At 38.8% G+C, this 16,312-nt stretch overlaps 1 protein-coding gene across 2 annotated transcripts in view; it reads left to right on the top strand.

The window, feature by feature from the left end:
- The window catches only part of ACADSB (acyl-CoA dehydrogenase short/branched chain), a 28,049-nt gene extending 16,042 nt beyond the window's left edge, over window positions 1–12,007 (top strand). For both annotated transcript variants that reach the window (XM_073354142.2, XM_073354141.2), the window contains exons 8-11: window positions 7,842–7,931; window positions 9,576–9,713; window positions 10,444–10,543; window positions 11,777–12,007. In XM_073354142.2, the coding sequence (XP_073210243.2) occupies window positions 7,842–7,931; window positions 9,576–9,713; window positions 10,444–10,543; window positions 11,777–11,847 (399 nt within the window). In that variant the 3' untranslated portion in view covers window positions 11,848–12,007. The remainder of the gene's footprint in view (window positions 1–7,841; window positions 7,932–9,575; window positions 9,714–10,443; window positions 10,544–11,776) is intronic.
- Window positions 12,008–16,312: the final 4,305 nt, after the last annotated feature.

The raw sequence follows: 16,312 nt of genomic DNA, 5'->3' as shown, positions 1-16,312 counted from the left end.
GAGTGTCACAGCTAAATACAAGATCAAACAGATAGTTTAGCGTAAGTAGTTAGCATATCCAGTGTGAAAGATGCCTGCTGGTGGAAACTCTCAGGAAGCAGGTGGGAGAGCTACAGGAGGAGGTGGCTAGGCTGAGGCGCATCCATGCCCATGAGGAATTCCTCGAAAGTATTCATATGGAGACATGCAAGGCCGAGGAAGCTATCCAGCTAGAGAGGACTGCTGTCACGCCAGGGGAGGAGGATATGGTTCTGTCACAGGGAGGACACTGGCTGCTGGTTGCTTCTGGCAGCAGGCAGTGCTTCAACCCTGCTCTGAACCCATCTACCACGGTGATGGAAAACCGATGGGCAATAACTGATGAGGAATCACCCCCAAAGGGGGAGGAGGAGAAACCATGTACCCCCAAGGCTGGGAGGTTTGCAGTCACCACTCCCAGGAGGAAACGTAAGGTAGTGGTGGTTGATGACTCTCTTCTGAGGGGGATGGAGGCACCCATCTGTCGCCCTGACATGGCATCCTGGGAGGTATGCTACGTGCCAGGGGACAATATCTGAGATGTTATGGAGGGATTGTCGAGGATCATCCGGCCCTCTGACTGCTACCCTATGCTACTCATCCATGTGGGCACTAATGATACTGTGAGGTGTGACCCTCAGCAGATCAGAAGTGACTACAGGGCTCTGGGAGTAAGGGTGAAGGAGTTGGGAGCACATGTGGTAGTCTCTTAGATCCTTCTGGTCAAGGGTAGGGGCCCAGGCAGAGACAGATGCATCCTAGAGGTGCACACCTGGCTGCGAAGATGGTGTCGCCAGGAGGGCTTCCTTGACCACGGGATGCTGTTCCAGGAAGAAGGACTGCTAAACAGAGATGGGGCCCACCTATCGAGGAAGGGGAAAAGCATATTTGGATACAGACTGGCTAATCTAGTGAGGAGGGCTTTAAGCTAGTTTGAAGGGGGAACCCACAGGTAAGTCAAAAACATGGACACCTGGGAGAAGGGTCAGAATTTGGGGAGAGTATGGTCTGTTATAGCAGGAATAAAGGAGAGAGAAGACAGAACCAGGGGGGAAATCAAATCAGTATCTTAGATGTCTGTATACTAATACGAGAAGTATGGGGAATAAGCAGGAAGAACTCAAAATGCTAGTAAATAAACACAACTATGACATAGTTGGCATCACAGAGACTTGGTGGGATAATACGCATGACTGGAATATTTATATAGAAGGGTACAGCTTGCTTAGGAAACACAGGCAGGGAAAAAAAATCAAGGAGGTGTTGCCTTGTACATTAAAAATGTATGCACTTGAACTGAGGTTGAGATGGAAATAGGAGACTGACTTGTTGAAAGTCTGTGGATAAAGATAAAAGGGGTAAAAAACAAGGGTGATGTCATGGTAGGGGGTCTACTACAGACCACCTAACTGGGAAGAAGAGGTGGATAAGGCTTTTTTTTTTTTTTTTTAAACAACTAACAAAATCATCCAAAGCACAGGACTTGGTGGTGATCGGGGACTTCAACTACTCAGACATCTGTTGGGGAAAATAGTACAGCAGGACACAGATTATCCAACAATTTCTTGGAATGTATTGGAGACAATCTTTTATTTCAGAAGGTGGAGACAGCTACTAAGGGAAAGGCTGCTCTAGATTTGATTTTCACAAATAGGGAGGAACTGGTTGAGAATTTGGAAGTGGAAGGTAGCTTGGGTGAAAGTGATCATGAAATGGTAGAGTTCATGATTCTAAGGAATGGTAGGAGGGAGAACAGCAAAATAAAGACAATAGATTTCAAGAAGACAGAATTTAGCAAACTTAGGGAGTTGGTAGGTAAGATCCCATGGGAAGCAAATCTAAGGTGAAAAACAACTGAAGACAGTTGGCCGTTTTTCAAAGAGACATTATTAAGGGGCACAAGAGCAAACTACCCCACTGCGTAGGAAAGATAGGAGGTATGACAAGAGACCACCCTGGCTTAACCAGGAGATCTTCAATGATCTAAAAATCAAAAAAGAGTTCTAGAAAAAGTGGAAATTAGGTCAAATTGCAAAGGATGAATATAAACAAATAAGTAGGTAGGTACAAAATTTGAAAGGCCAAGGCACAAAACGAGATCAAACTAGCTAGAGACATAAAGGGTAAAAAGAAAACATTCTACAAATACATTAGAAGCAAGCGGAAGGCCAAGGACAGGGTAGGCCCGTTACTCAATGAGGGGGGGAAATAATAACAGAAATGGCAGAGGTGCTTAATGACTTCTTTGTTTCATTTTCATCAAGAAGGTTGGAGGTGATTGGACGTCTAACACAGTGAATGTCAGTGAAAATAAGGTAGGATCAGAGGCTAAAATAGGAAAAGAACAAGTTAAAAATTACTTAGACAAATTAGATGTCTTCAAGTCATCAGGGCCTGATGAAGTGCATCCTAGAATACTCCAGGAGCTGACTGAGGAGATATCTGAGCCATTAGCAATTATCTTTGAAAAGTCATGGAAGACTGGAGAGATTCCAGAAGACTGGAAAATGGCACTATATTTGCCCATCTATAACAAGGGAAATAAGGACAACCTGGGGAATTACAGACCAGTCAGCTTAACTTCTGTACCCGGAAAGATAATGGAGCAAATAATTAAGCAATCAGTTTCAAACATCTAGAAGATAATAAGGTGATAAGTAACAGCATGGATTTTTAAAGAACAAATTGTGTCAAACCAACCTGATAGCTTTCTTTGACAGGGTAACAAGCCTTGTGGATAGAGGAGAAGCTGTAGACCTGGTATATCTTGACTTTAGTAAAGCTTTTGATACTGTCTCGCATGACCTTCTCATAAAAAAAGAAATGCAAGCTAGATGGAGCTACTATAAGCTGGGTGCAAAACTGGTTGGAAAACCTTCCCAGAGAGCAGTTTCAGTGGTTCACAGTCATGCTGGAAGGGCATAATGAATGGGGTACTGCAGGGATCAGTTCTGGGTCTGGTTTAGGTAATGGCATAGAGAGTACACTTGTAAAGTTTGAGGACGATATCAAGCAGGGAGGGGTTGCAAGTGCTTTGGAGGATAGGATTTAAATTCAAAATGATCTGGACAAACTGGAGAAATGGTCTGAAGTAAATAGGATGAAATTCAATAAGGAAAAATGCAGAGTATTCCATTTAGGAAGGAACAAGCAGTTGCACACACACAAAATGTGAAATGACTGTGAAGGAAGGAGTACTGCCGAAAGGGATCTGGGGGTCATTGTGGACCACAAGCTAAATATGAGTCAACAATGTAACACTGTTGCAAAAAAAGCAAACATATACCCCAAGCATTCTGGGGTATATTAGCAGGAGTGTTGTAAGCAAGACACAAGAGGTAATTCTTTTGCTGCACTCCGCGTTGATTAGGCCTTTTAGTGTAAGTACTTACATAGTTAGGTTGACATAAGCTGCCTGGCGTTGACCTAACTCTTAGTGTAGACCAGGCCTCTCTCTCACCAACAGAAGTTGGTCCAATAAAAGATATTACCTTACCTGCCTTGTTTTTCTAATATCCTGGGACCGACATGGCTACAATAACAGTGCATATCTTCCATCATGTGTGTTAATTTTTCAAAAAACAAATTCAACTATTTGACAGATACTGCAGTTGATATTAATGGTGTAAGAATAAAGTATAATATTTAGTGCTTACAAAATTGGTTGCATACTTAGCAAATGACATTTGATATTAGCTTTTTATCTTAATCATGAAAAGGTCCCAGAACAAAATTGATATGTTATAATGGAAGTCTGCTAAGTTTGTGGTGTTGTACTTTAAAAAATGTACATTAGGGCACCTTAGACCAAAATGTCAATTAAGTTTCTGGATTATTTAAAATATGTGCTATTTAGTTGAGAGTCAGATTCAGATCCATAAATTCTAATTGTTTTAACTGGGAACAGAGTCCAGCCCTATAAAAGTTGATTTGGTTTTGTGGCTGTTTTTATCATTCAACCTTTGCTTTTAAAGGGAAATATAATTAATGCAAAAAATATTATTTTTGTTATGCAGTAGAGGTGGTGTGTCTGTCCCTATCATTTTGAAGGCTGTTATTCTTCCTTATTCCTTTTCCAGCTGCTGGCAGACAGACCAGGAGTAATAGGTCGTGCTTAAATGCATGCTTTCCACATGGTAATGTAGCATGACACTAAATAGGGTTGGCTTTTCCATCATTTCTGAAGATTATCTGTGATTAGACTTTGTCAGGTATGGCCTTAAAAAAAATCTAGATCACTGGCTCGGATTGTTCTCAGAGATATAAATAACATAGCTCTTCTGGCAGTAAAGTACACTGTCAAGGTCTTAATCTAATTACTGCGAGTTACCCTTGTAACCTAATTAAAAGTTAAGGTAGGTATTTGTTATATCTTAGCTAATACTTGTTTTTGGCACCTTCAAATGAAGAGATATGTGCCTGAATGAAGAACAGCAATTCTAAAAACCCTGTAGAATTGAGTTTAGTTTTGCAGCAGTAATAGTTTAGAAGGAAATGAATTTCTTATAAATGTGATTGTTTCTATGAAAACAGTTTCAAATAATTTTAATGTAAAAGAGTTATTTGTGATGTTACATGTGCTCATTTGTTTGTCTTCAGTGCAGTGGAAAAGAGTAGCATATAGTATAGCTAATTAAGAATGTACTACAACTATATTTTCTTCTTCCCTTTATCTATTTTTATTTTATTTTGTACTGTGTTCCTCCAGAATTTTAAGAGCGAGTAGAGGATAAATACTGTTTGAGTTCCAGTGGCTCTGGAGGAAGCATCTATGGAATCTGGGATAACATAACCCTTGTAATTTCTCCTATGTAGCTCTGGCCTATGTGTACAATCTTTCCCCGCCCCCTTGAATTCATGTTTGAAAAATAAAAACTCTGCACCTCTCCCCTCCCCCCCACTTTAATTACTGGAAAGGCGCTTGTCTTCTCTGATTGGGACACTTGGCTTTCAGTCAAAGACCTGTCTTCCTAAGGATCTGTAAAATAACACACGTTGGGGCACCATATAAAAATAAAGTAACGTAGTTCAACTGATCAAATAGTTGGTTACCAAATGTTAGTAGCCCATCTTTATACTCTAGTGGCCCAGATCATTCTCAGTGGAAAAGGTATTGTTTTTTGTTTGGTTGTTTTTTTGGGGGGGTTGTTTTATTTTTGTGAGATTCCAGTTTCAGGATCATCACTGTTAATTCTGCTTTCTTACCAGCTGTTCATGTCCCTTGTCTGTCTCCCTTTCCATCTCTATTTTTTGTTGCACGTGCCTCTTGTTTGTTTCATTTTCTGTCTTTTTCTTTGCTCCTGTTAGGAAACTTCTATATGTGTAGCTGAATACAGAATGAAACCAGCTAGGATCCTAATTGGTTTAATTGAGCATCTGACTCTTACTAGTAAATTCATAACTTTGCTAGACGTTAAAAATCATGGCCTTAATAAAGACACTGAATTTATGGCTTTTACAACAATCTATACCTCACTAACTTCCATTTTTGTCCTATGACTACAGTGATGTTAATGGGCCACTTCACCTTGAATGTCCCCTTAGAATATGTGCTAACTACTTATGCTAAACTAACTGTTTGACCTTGTATTTAACTGTGATGCTCTGAGTACCTTTCACATAGCAGAAGAAGAGCTCTGTGTAGCTCAAAAGCTTGTTTCTCCCACCAACAGAAGTTGGTCCAGTGAAAGATATTATTTCACCCATATTGTCTCACTATTATTAATGGATTCTCTAATAGTCCCTCTCTTGTAAGAAGAGTTATGAGAGCTTGTGGGATCTTTTCTTCATGATTTTCTTTGCAGTAAAGTATTCTTCATGAGTATTAATCTTCTATCCAGATCTGAAAATCTTTGCTTGATCATCTTTGCTCAGACCAGTCTGTCAGAAGCTGGCATAAATGCTGTTTTTAAAAGTGTGTTTTTTTTATAGGAGATTTTAATTTCCCCCCCAAATAGTAAATAGGGGTCATGATATGTGGCAGCCTTGTGGTATGTCAGACACAACTGGCCCCAGAGCTCAATACGTCACATTCGCCAATTACAAGTATATTCTATTTCTGATGCTTGTTTAACTCCCGTTAGCATTAATAGAAGGCTGTGGAATGACAGAAATGTAGGGCTGGAAGGAACCTCAAGAGATCAATTCCCTCCATGCTGAGGCGTGACAAAGGTATACCTAGACCATCCTTGATAGGTGTTTGTCTAACCAGTTCTTAAAAACGTCCAATGACTGATTCCACAACCTCTCTTGGTAACCTATTCCAATACTTAACTATCTTTTTTCCTAATGTCTAACATAAATCTCCCTTGCTGTAGATTAAGCTGATTACTACTTGTCCGGCTTTCAGTGGACATGGAGAACAACTGATCACCATCATGTTTATAAAAGCCATTGATGTATTTGAAGACTTCTCAGGTCACCCCCCTCCCCCCCCCCCCCCAGTTGTCTTTTTTTCTCAAGACTAAAGGCCGTTTTTTAACCTTTCCTCATAGGTCAGGTTTTCTAAATCTTTTATCATTTTTATATCTCTCCTTTGGACTTTATCCACATCCTTCTTGAAATGTGGTGCCCAAAACTGGACACAATACTCCAGCTAAAGCCTCACCAGTGCTGAGTAGAGCAGAAAAATTACTTTCCACATCTTATGTAAAACACTCCTGTTAACACACCCCAGAATATTAGCTTTTTTTTCCTTCTCCTTTTTTGCAGCTTTGTCACATTGTTAGCTTATATTCAATTTGTGGTCCGAGCTGGTGTTAAAGAAAAACTTGTACTTGTTTCCTATGACGTCAGTTTTGAGTCATTAGGTAGGAGTAAGAGTTTAAATGGGTTCATCTAACATGTTGGATATCTGAGACAGCATGTTCAGGGAGTCAAAGGCTCAGGGGATTTGTATTGCAATACTTTCAATTTCTAGGTCACTTATTTTCATCCATCTCAGCTAGATTGGTGATGAGTCAAAGTTTTGCTGTCTGATGTCTCTTTGGCGGCCTATATGAAGTTAATTGTTACTATTACTCCAGTTGTTAATAAGCAGGTGTCCAGATCACAACTAGCTGCCCTTTTGGTAGCTTCGGTAGAGCTGCTAAAGGTTGAATAGGCATCAGTCCCTTAAAACTGTCCTCTAAAGGTAGTCTCTCCAGAACATTATGGGGGAACTGTGCTACTGCCACCTCCTTTGTACCAGTTCTGTAGATAAATTACTCTAATTTTTTATGCTGTCAATCTGGCACCTTCATAACAGCAAAATAATTTGATTATAATTGAGTTTCTATAGGTACTATATATATTTATATTTATTCACTGTTTGCTTTAGACAGGAAAATCACTGTATACCAATTAGGGCTTTTCACAGGATCGTACACTGAGATTAGAAAAGACTGCTTGGGCCATCTTTTGATTCCTCTGAATTTTACAGAAAAGTTCACCACATCATTTTCGCTAATGTCTTGCCTTGATTTATAGGGCTTCACTGTGTATCCAGATGGTTATGGAATAGGCTTGTTCTTCATGCAGACTCTTTATCATGACTCACCTGGACAAGAATTCTAACAGTAGTAAAACCTCAGCTAAGGTTCTGGTTAGAATTGTTTTATTATATTTTGTATTTACATCATCTTTGGTTTCATTATTCCTGATACTACACACAGCATATTTCTTTTTACAGAGAAAAACTAAGCTCATCTCCTTGAATGCTGAAAAATTAAAAAGGCACACCATCTGCCCAGAAAAAGAATTACTGTAATTATTACCTCCGTTGGGTACATTAAATGTACAAATTGTTTACTCAGTGTAATCTTTGTTTCTCTGTTCATTCACAGATGTTGGGATTGGCACAGGGATGTTTTGACCACACAATTCCATATGTAAAGGAGAGAGTCCAGTTTGGGAAAAGCATATTTGATTTTCAGGTATTCATCAGTGTATATATTAAAAGCTGTCTACTTAAAAGAGTCGTAAACATAATAGAAAATGTCAGGAATGAGTCATTTGATTGAATAACTATAGTGCTGTTGTGTTATTTAATGTCTCCCCTTCTCAATGTCTGTAAATGGCAAATTGAAAAGAAATTCAGATAAACCTGAATTTGGCATATATGATCTGCAGATCTAATGGTTTTTGTGCATCTGTTTGTGCATCTATTTCATACAATAATTAAAACCTGACAGGACACTGGACTAGATGGACCATTGGTCTGACCCAGTGTAGTCATTCTTATGTTCTTAAGTGCATAGTTCAAGTACTCATTCGGCGGGGGCATGATTCACTGCTATTCTCGAATTGGAAGTACATTAGAAGACGTCATCTTCTTAAGGTGGGGAATGGAGTTGGAGTCACTATTACTGAATGGTTCAGCCATATTCACCTCCTGGACCAGATCCTTTGCTCTACGTAGGAGTAAATCAAGAATTGCCTCCCCTTGTGGGTTCCAGGACTAGCTGCTCCAACAAGCAGTCATTAATGGTACCTAGAAATTTTATGTTTGCATCCTGTCCTGAGGCAATAAGTACCCAGTCAATAGGGCAATAGTTGAAATCTCCTATTGTTGTTGGGTTTTCTATTTTTGTAACCCCTCTAATCTCCCTGAGCATTTCACAATCACCATCACTATCTGGATCAGATGGTCAGTAGTATATTCTTACTGCTATACTCTTACTATTCAAGCATGGAATTTTTATCCATACAGATTCTGTAGTACAGTTTGATTATATTTGACTTTATGCTTTCTTGTATATATAGTGCCACTTTCCCGCCAGCGTAACCTACTCTTATTCCTCTTTAGTTTGTATCCTGATATTACTGTGTCACAATGATTATCATTGGTACACCAAGTTTCTGTGATGCTTATTGTATCAAATCCTCATTTAATACTACGCACTCAAGTTCATTCATCTTAATATTTAGACTTCAACTTACCAAGTTGTAACAAATTTTACAACCTAATGTGCCCATTGGGTCCCTGTGTTGCTGTGCGGAAGATTGGCTGGGGGTGGGGAGGGGAGGAAGCGAATGTTCAGATCAATCAGGCAGCGAGGGAAATATTCATTCCTTGCTCCCAGAAGTCTGTTAGTGTGATACCCACAGCAGGGCCCCAAAATCCAGTTCTGCTCCAATTGTGAGGGGAGGGAAGTTTTGATCAGGATGCAGAATGAGGAAAAAAGCTTATCAGCCCAGTCGTGAATACTCAGAAGCCAACAGCCTTATAGTGCAACCTTCTGTCTAACCAATCAGCCAAGGAGCTCTCCCTCCTCAATTACATGAAGCTGAGTATCCAGGAGGAAGGGAAGAAAAAAGACAGGTGCAATTTTTCAGGTGGCTCAGATTTTCTTTCTCCTGCTGGCCCAGATGAAGTCTTACCACCTCTGAAAGTGCAGAAAGGAGCGGGGGAAAACATTTTAATAATCCACGATCATATTTTATTTCAGAATGCAGGTTTAAATCTTTGAAAAGCAATACACATTTTGCTGCATATTGAAGTTAGGCAGCTGGATAATACTTTAAAGAATATTAGATGTGTTGTAAGTTCTGTCTAACATCAGGCCTGCTTATTACAGGGAATGCAACATCAGATAGCTCAAGTGGCCACCCAGCTGGAAGCTGCACGGTTGCTGACCTATAATGCAGCCAGACTCGTAGAAGCAGGAAGGCCATTCAGAAAAGAAGCAAGCATGGCCAAGTATTATGCTGCCGAGGTAACCAATATTTGCCTTATTTGGTACTCTTAGTTCACTTGCTTTTTGTTTTAAAGCCTTATTTTTGCTAAATATGTTCCTTGTTTTCTTTGTAAATTAAGCATAGTTTTCAGACAGGATGAAAGTAGGACAACTGAGGGATAAACAGAATAACCCTCTTAAATAGAGGACAAAAAACCCTCAAACAGCAGAATTAAAGAAAGGAAGTGTAGTATTATTTATGCACTCAATAAAACCTCAAATACTAGCATTCACCCTCAAGGAGATGCTCTGAAAGATTCCATCACCTCAGAATTCACTGCTATGGTAAGATAGGGGGGAATTAATCTGTGGTCAAGAACGCCTCTCCCAGTCATGATGATAATTCTGGATATAAAATCCAGAAATGTCTATGGGCATAGAATCACTTCCTTTTCACTTGCAATGGTAGCCAAAACAGCAATTAAAGTTTCTTTCTTGGTAGGGAAGGGACTATTGCAAATAACTATTCTGACTTCTTCATGTCATCAGGTGGGTGAAGTGGGAATGAACCTTAAATTGGTGCACAAACAACATTCTTATAAAGTTTGCATAGAATAGGTGACTCAAATCTCCATTCTTTCCCTTTCCGTCCAATTGCTGCTTTAATTATTGCTTTGCTTTTCTGAAATTAGATGGAACAAATGACATTGACTGACTTCTTGGCAAAGATGTGTCCTGGGATGGTAATTGTGAATCTAATTTTCCTTAGGTTGCAACACAGACGACTAGTAAATGTATTGAATGGATGGGTGGAGTTGGATTCACAAAAGATTATCCAATTGAAAAATACTATCGAGACTGCAAAATTGGTAAGCAGCAATTACTTACGAATATATAATATAGACGTGGGTTTGGTATTGTTTCAAGGTTAACATAAGAACGGCCTTACTTGGTCAGACCAAAGGTCCATCCAGCCCAGTATCCTGTCTACTGACAGTGGCCAATGCCAGGTGCCCCAGAGGGAGTGAACCTAACAGGTAATGATCAAGTGATCTCTCTCCTGCCATCCATCTCCACCCTCTGACAAACAGAGTTCTAGGGACACCATTCCTTACCGATCCTGGCTAATAGCCATTAATAGACTTAACCTCCATGAATTTATCAGTTCTCTTTTAAACCCTGTTATAGTCGTAGCCTTCACAACCTCCTCAGGCAAGGAGTTCCACAGGGTGACTGTGCGCTGAGTGAAGAAGAACTTCCTTTTATTTGTTTTAAACCTGCTACCCATTAATTTCATTTGGTGGCCCCTAGTTCTTATATTATGGGAACAAGTAAATAACTTTTCCTTATTTACTTTCTCCACACCACTCCTGATTTTATATACCTCTATTGTATCCTCCCTTGTGTTTCAATTACTTGGATACCAATTTGTCAGAGGTATTTTCCTTTCAACAAATAAACACTGAGATATGACACTGATAAGGGTCATAAATATCTAGATATATGAGTCAGTCTGTCTATTGTATTTAATTCAGAGTTAAAAAAATAGTGTGTGTGTGTGTGTATTGCTTTAGTGTGAATGTTACTGTTCAATCCAAATTTCAGTTCAAATTACTATCAAAGGTACTTAAAAATTAAATTGAAACCACAAGAGGGAGGAGAGAGTTTGGGTTAAAAAGTGTCAAAGTGACTTAGGAGTACAAGTCTCACTTTCAAAAGTTACTTGGCTATTTACGCTTCTAAGTCCTGTACTAAGTCACTTTGATAGTTTTGACAGTTTTAGTCTGACTTCTGGCTTTAATGGCTGATGTCAGCTGTAAATACTTTAAAATTTGACTTGAAATGTGGGAATTGCTGTTCATGGAAATTTCTTACCCCCCAAAATAAGTCAACTATTGATATTATATACCAACAAGAAAGTTTGCTTCACTATAGTCAACAGTAAAATACTGTAATATTTTATGTGAATATCAGCTCTGCTTCTGGTTGTTAATATGAATCTTTGCTTTATTGTCTTAGAGCTTTAATTGGATCTTTAGAACAAGGATTTAAATTACTGTTAATATGCTTAGTTTAGTTTTATTTCCTTTGGTTTGTTTCAGGTACAATATATGAAGGAACTTCAAATATCCAGCTGAATACAATTGCAAAATGCATAGCTCAAGAATACTGAAAACGGCAAGGACGTTGTGACTGTTCACACTGAAATTTAGAATCAGCATGCCTCATTGGTGAAATCAAGGGTTACATATTTATTCCAAATTGTGTGTTTGTTTTTAAAAAAAAAAAACCCTAATGGTGGAATTTTATCCCTAAAACACTTCTAAAACAGTGCAATGATTTAAGTGATTGGGTTGTTTCAGACTGTACAGATCGACAAAAGTAAACAAAGAAACAGGAGATAAATCCTCAACCTGCTCTACTGGCACAAAAGGGCACAAAGACACCTGAAGGGACAGCTGATTTCCCCCAGGGCAGAGGTATCATTGGCTGGTGTAAAGCCAGCTATATGCCGTCTGGTGTGGTGAGAATGGGTAGACTTGGATAGTTCAGCCATCCTTGCTACCTTTCTCCGGTGAGCGATTCCTTTGGGGCCGCTACAGTTGAGGTTACTTAGAGCAGTCTTAGCCTATTCTAAATTATATCTGGCAGCTTGGCCCTTGGCAGTCCCTGGATTGGGGATCTTGAAAGGTGCATTGGTCAAACTGGACAGTCTCTACGTAAAAAAATAAATGGACACAAATCAGATCTCAAGAATGATAACATTCAAAAACCAGTTGGAGAACACTTGAATCTCTTTGGTCACTCGATTACAGACCTAAAAGTGGCAATTCTTCAACAAAAAAACATCAAAAACAGACTCCAACAAGAGACTGCTGAATTGGAATTAATTTGCAAACTGGATACAATTAACTTAGGCTTGAATAGAGACTGGGAGTGGCTGGGTCATTACACAAAGTAAAACTATTTCCCCATGTTTATTACCCTCCCCCACCCCCCAGACTTAACATTCTTGATATTTATGAGGTAAAACAAGCAGACTTGTGCATGATCAGAAAGAAGCGAAAAGCATAGTGCCATTTTTATAAAAGTTATTTGTAGGTCACTATTGTGACTTGCCCAAGGCCACCAAGGGAATCAGTGTAGGGATTAGAATTTGGGGCTTCATTATTGCAACGCTTGTGCTTCAACCCTGCACCATTCCTCCCTTGGTTGAAGCTTCAGTTTTAATGTGACTGCTTTAGTAGAGTGACTCTTCCAACAAATGCTTAGATTAGGGTGACAGTTGTCCCTTTGCTGAAGAGAACAAGTTTCAAGATTCATTTGATCAATGCCTTGGTGACTTTCAAGAGAAAAAATTTCAAATTGTTTGCAGACATACTTCCAGCTAAACTAAAAGAAGCTGAGGGTACAGTTCAATTAGAATTGATTATTTTAGGGCTTGTCTTCACAGCAACAGTTAGCTCAAGTACCCCACTCCAGCTAGCCTAGCTTGAGTGAGAGCAGCCACACTGTGAAACACTTGAGCTACACAGATTGATTGGCTTAGCAACTGATGAGTTGTGCTAACATGGTGAACTATACCCTATAGCTGCATCCCCACTTTATTACTAGCTTGAGCATCAGCAGTGTTTGAGCTTCAACCTGCACTCCCTGATGGGCCAGCTAGTTGAAGTTTAAAGCACCACTGAACTTAAGCTAGAGATTTGTATGTTGACAGGAGTACCTGAAGCTAACACTGCGGTGAAGGCAAGCCCCTAAGTGCCTTGATCCAAATTTTGTGAGGAAAAATATTGAATTTCTATTAAGACCTGCTGTGGAACAGATATCAAGGGTTGTATAAGAGGGCTACTCTTTGTATGACCTCCCTGGAAGTATGTCATATTGGTAAAGATCCGCTTAAAGTGATTTGGAAAAATCAGAATATTGCAATGTGCCTAACAGCCTCAAATCTGCATTCTGTTATCCATGTGGTCATCTTGAAAATTCAGCTAGCCATCAGATAGTTGATTTTAGAGAATTAGTGCCAGTCTTTCCATTAACACTGAGACACAGAACATGTTTGTCTACAGTGCTGTGTGCAGTTATATAAGTAAGTACAGAGCACTTTCCAAGAGAAACACTACATAAATGTGTATTTATCTATAAACACCTAAACAAATTTGTGTGCAAATTAATTGCAGTTATTGAGTTTCTGGCAAGATGCCATTAAAGCCTTTGCTGTGGCAAAAAATGACATACCACTGTCCTAAACACTAGTCTCCCAAGAAACGGACAGTGTCATGTTGGGCCAAATTATTTAATCTCCTTGAGTTAGATTCCATTGCTGCACCAGTGCAGACTCTGGTTTGGCAACTGAGTGGGTTGTGCCTTCTTGCCTGAGTCTTCAGGGAACTGAGTTGACCCCCGGTGCAGGGTTAGGGCAACCCATCAGGACTTCCCTAAGTTGCACCTCTGCTGTTAGCACTGCAAAATAACCTGGGCATAGGATTGGCCCTCCTGTCTCCCGCAACAGGGATCTTTTGATGGGTTGCAGCGCTGCCTTTGTACCTCTTCAAGAAAGTCTGCCATGCTGAGGATGGGACTTACAGCTGCTTTTTAGCTTTGTTATGTTGTTGTAAAGTGGCTTCAGTGCTCCTATGAATTCCCCCTTGTGTCTTCAGTCAACCCAGCTGAACAACTGCACTGAAATCACATCTTCAGTAACAGGAATGTTGCACCTGTGCTTTCCTAGATTAAAAATATTGGGGTTGTTCTTAAAAAGTGCCTGTATTTTTTTAAATATAATACCTATATTTTGTATCTGTTGTAGAGTCTCTAACAATCTCATTTTTAATAAGGCATTGGAACTATGAATTTTGTAATTTATTGAGACTGAGCAGAAAAATTTTGGTCAGATTTTTGTGCACTAATTACTCATTCTTGTTAAAGCTCTGAGGCAGATATCAAGTTTAGGGCATGGTTTCTGCATGGAAAAATATTAAAATATGCTATTTTATGTGATGTGTTCTGTGCTCTTGTTCTCAGTCATATTTTTCTTCAAATGTCAAGACTCTGTACTGCTTCTGCAAAATGACCTCTTGAACTTCACAAAAAGGAACAAAAATAAATATTTGATCCACTGTCTTAAAGGAATCTGGTGTGAAATACAAAGTAATTAATTTTAAAAAGAAACTTGCTCTTGAAAATAGATGGAATCTTTAACTTGACCAAATAATTACTGAACAATTTACAAGTATTTGTAGAGTTTGATCACCAAATAGAGAGAGGAACTGGCATTCAGCTATCTGATTTGGATGTGTTTGAAATACCTAGATAGCTTTTAATTCTGTCCAAGAGGTGCAGCAAGAGAGTATTGGAATGAAATTAAGAAAAGGAAAAATTGGTTTGATATGATGGAAATTTTCACCAGTAAGTTCTATTAGATTGTGGAATAATCTCCTAGTTAAAGTAGAAGCCCCATTATTTGAATAATATTACATTTAAATGAATAAAGGGCTTGAGAATGTACTGTAGTAATCAACTGTGCATTGAGAAAGTGTGGATTTGATATCCTCAGTTGGAAGATACAATAGAAGTGCAAAGCTGAAATTTAATTTTCTGATGTATGTATTTTCTAGAAAATTGTTCGTACAGAAGAGCTCATTGTTCAGTGGTAGGATATTGACTGTTATAGTTTTTATAGTTACAATGTAAAATACACATGAAATTTCCATATTACAGTCCTTTGGTAAAAGTCTTGTTTCAACTGACATCAAAGCTATTAAACCTGTCACCTCATGATAATGTTCCAGATATGGAATATCTGGTTTTACAGCAGCTAACTATGGCTTTTTGACTTTATCTGTTAAAATGTTTCTTCAGTTTGTACGTATTTACTCAAATCCAGGGCATATTTGCAATATTAATCTGGTATTCTTTTCACGAAAAAAGCTGAATTTAACAACCAGCACAAATACCTAAAAGTTCTCCACTGTGATCCCTTTTCTTCAGTTGTCAGATATGAATAACTGAAGTAGATGCACATCAAGTGTCAGTAAGAGTAAGAATTGAAGGGGACAAGTGTGTATTTTTTTAAGATGCTTATGAGAAGTCTCAAGTGTTCTATAACTTAAGTATTATGTAACATTTCCCCCATCTATCAGATTAAGTACAGTAGCTGCAGAGCATTTTACAGAGATGGAGTTAGGCAGTTCCCTCGTAGGACTAATTCCTTGTATTGGATTTAGTAAGGTGATGTGGCATGGCAGAGGTCCATGACTATATTGAGTTTGTCTAAGATTTCATGAAATATTAATATTGTGTGACTAGTTTGCAAGTTGTCTGCATGTCGGGGTGAGGGATTTACAAAAGGTAAGTGACTAACCACAGACCTTGTTTCCAATACTGTAAAGCCTATTCATGAACTATCCAGATTATATTGAGATAAACATAGTGCTAACTCTAATAGTTGGTTCAAACATTATATACAAATTTATGAATGTTTAGTTTTTCACAAGTTTATGCCTGAATCTTATTTAAATAACTAAGTCCTGTTTACTTTTGTTGCAGAGAGGAACAAACCATTCAAAGTGAAGTGGCAAGTTACAAAGGGTGGTTAGTGAGTTACAGATTAGATTTACAATGGTGGCTTTATT

Source organism: Lepidochelys kempii, chromosome 7, assembly GCF_965140285.1.
Source record: "Lepidochelys kempii isolate rLepKem1 chromosome 7, rLepKem1.hap1, whole genome shotgun sequence".
Lineage (NCBI taxonomy): Eukaryota > Metazoa > Chordata > Testudines > Cheloniidae > Lepidochelys > Lepidochelys kempii.
The sequence above is the reverse complement of the archived record's forward strand: the minus strand, read 5'-3'. Positions and strand labels throughout refer to the sequence as shown.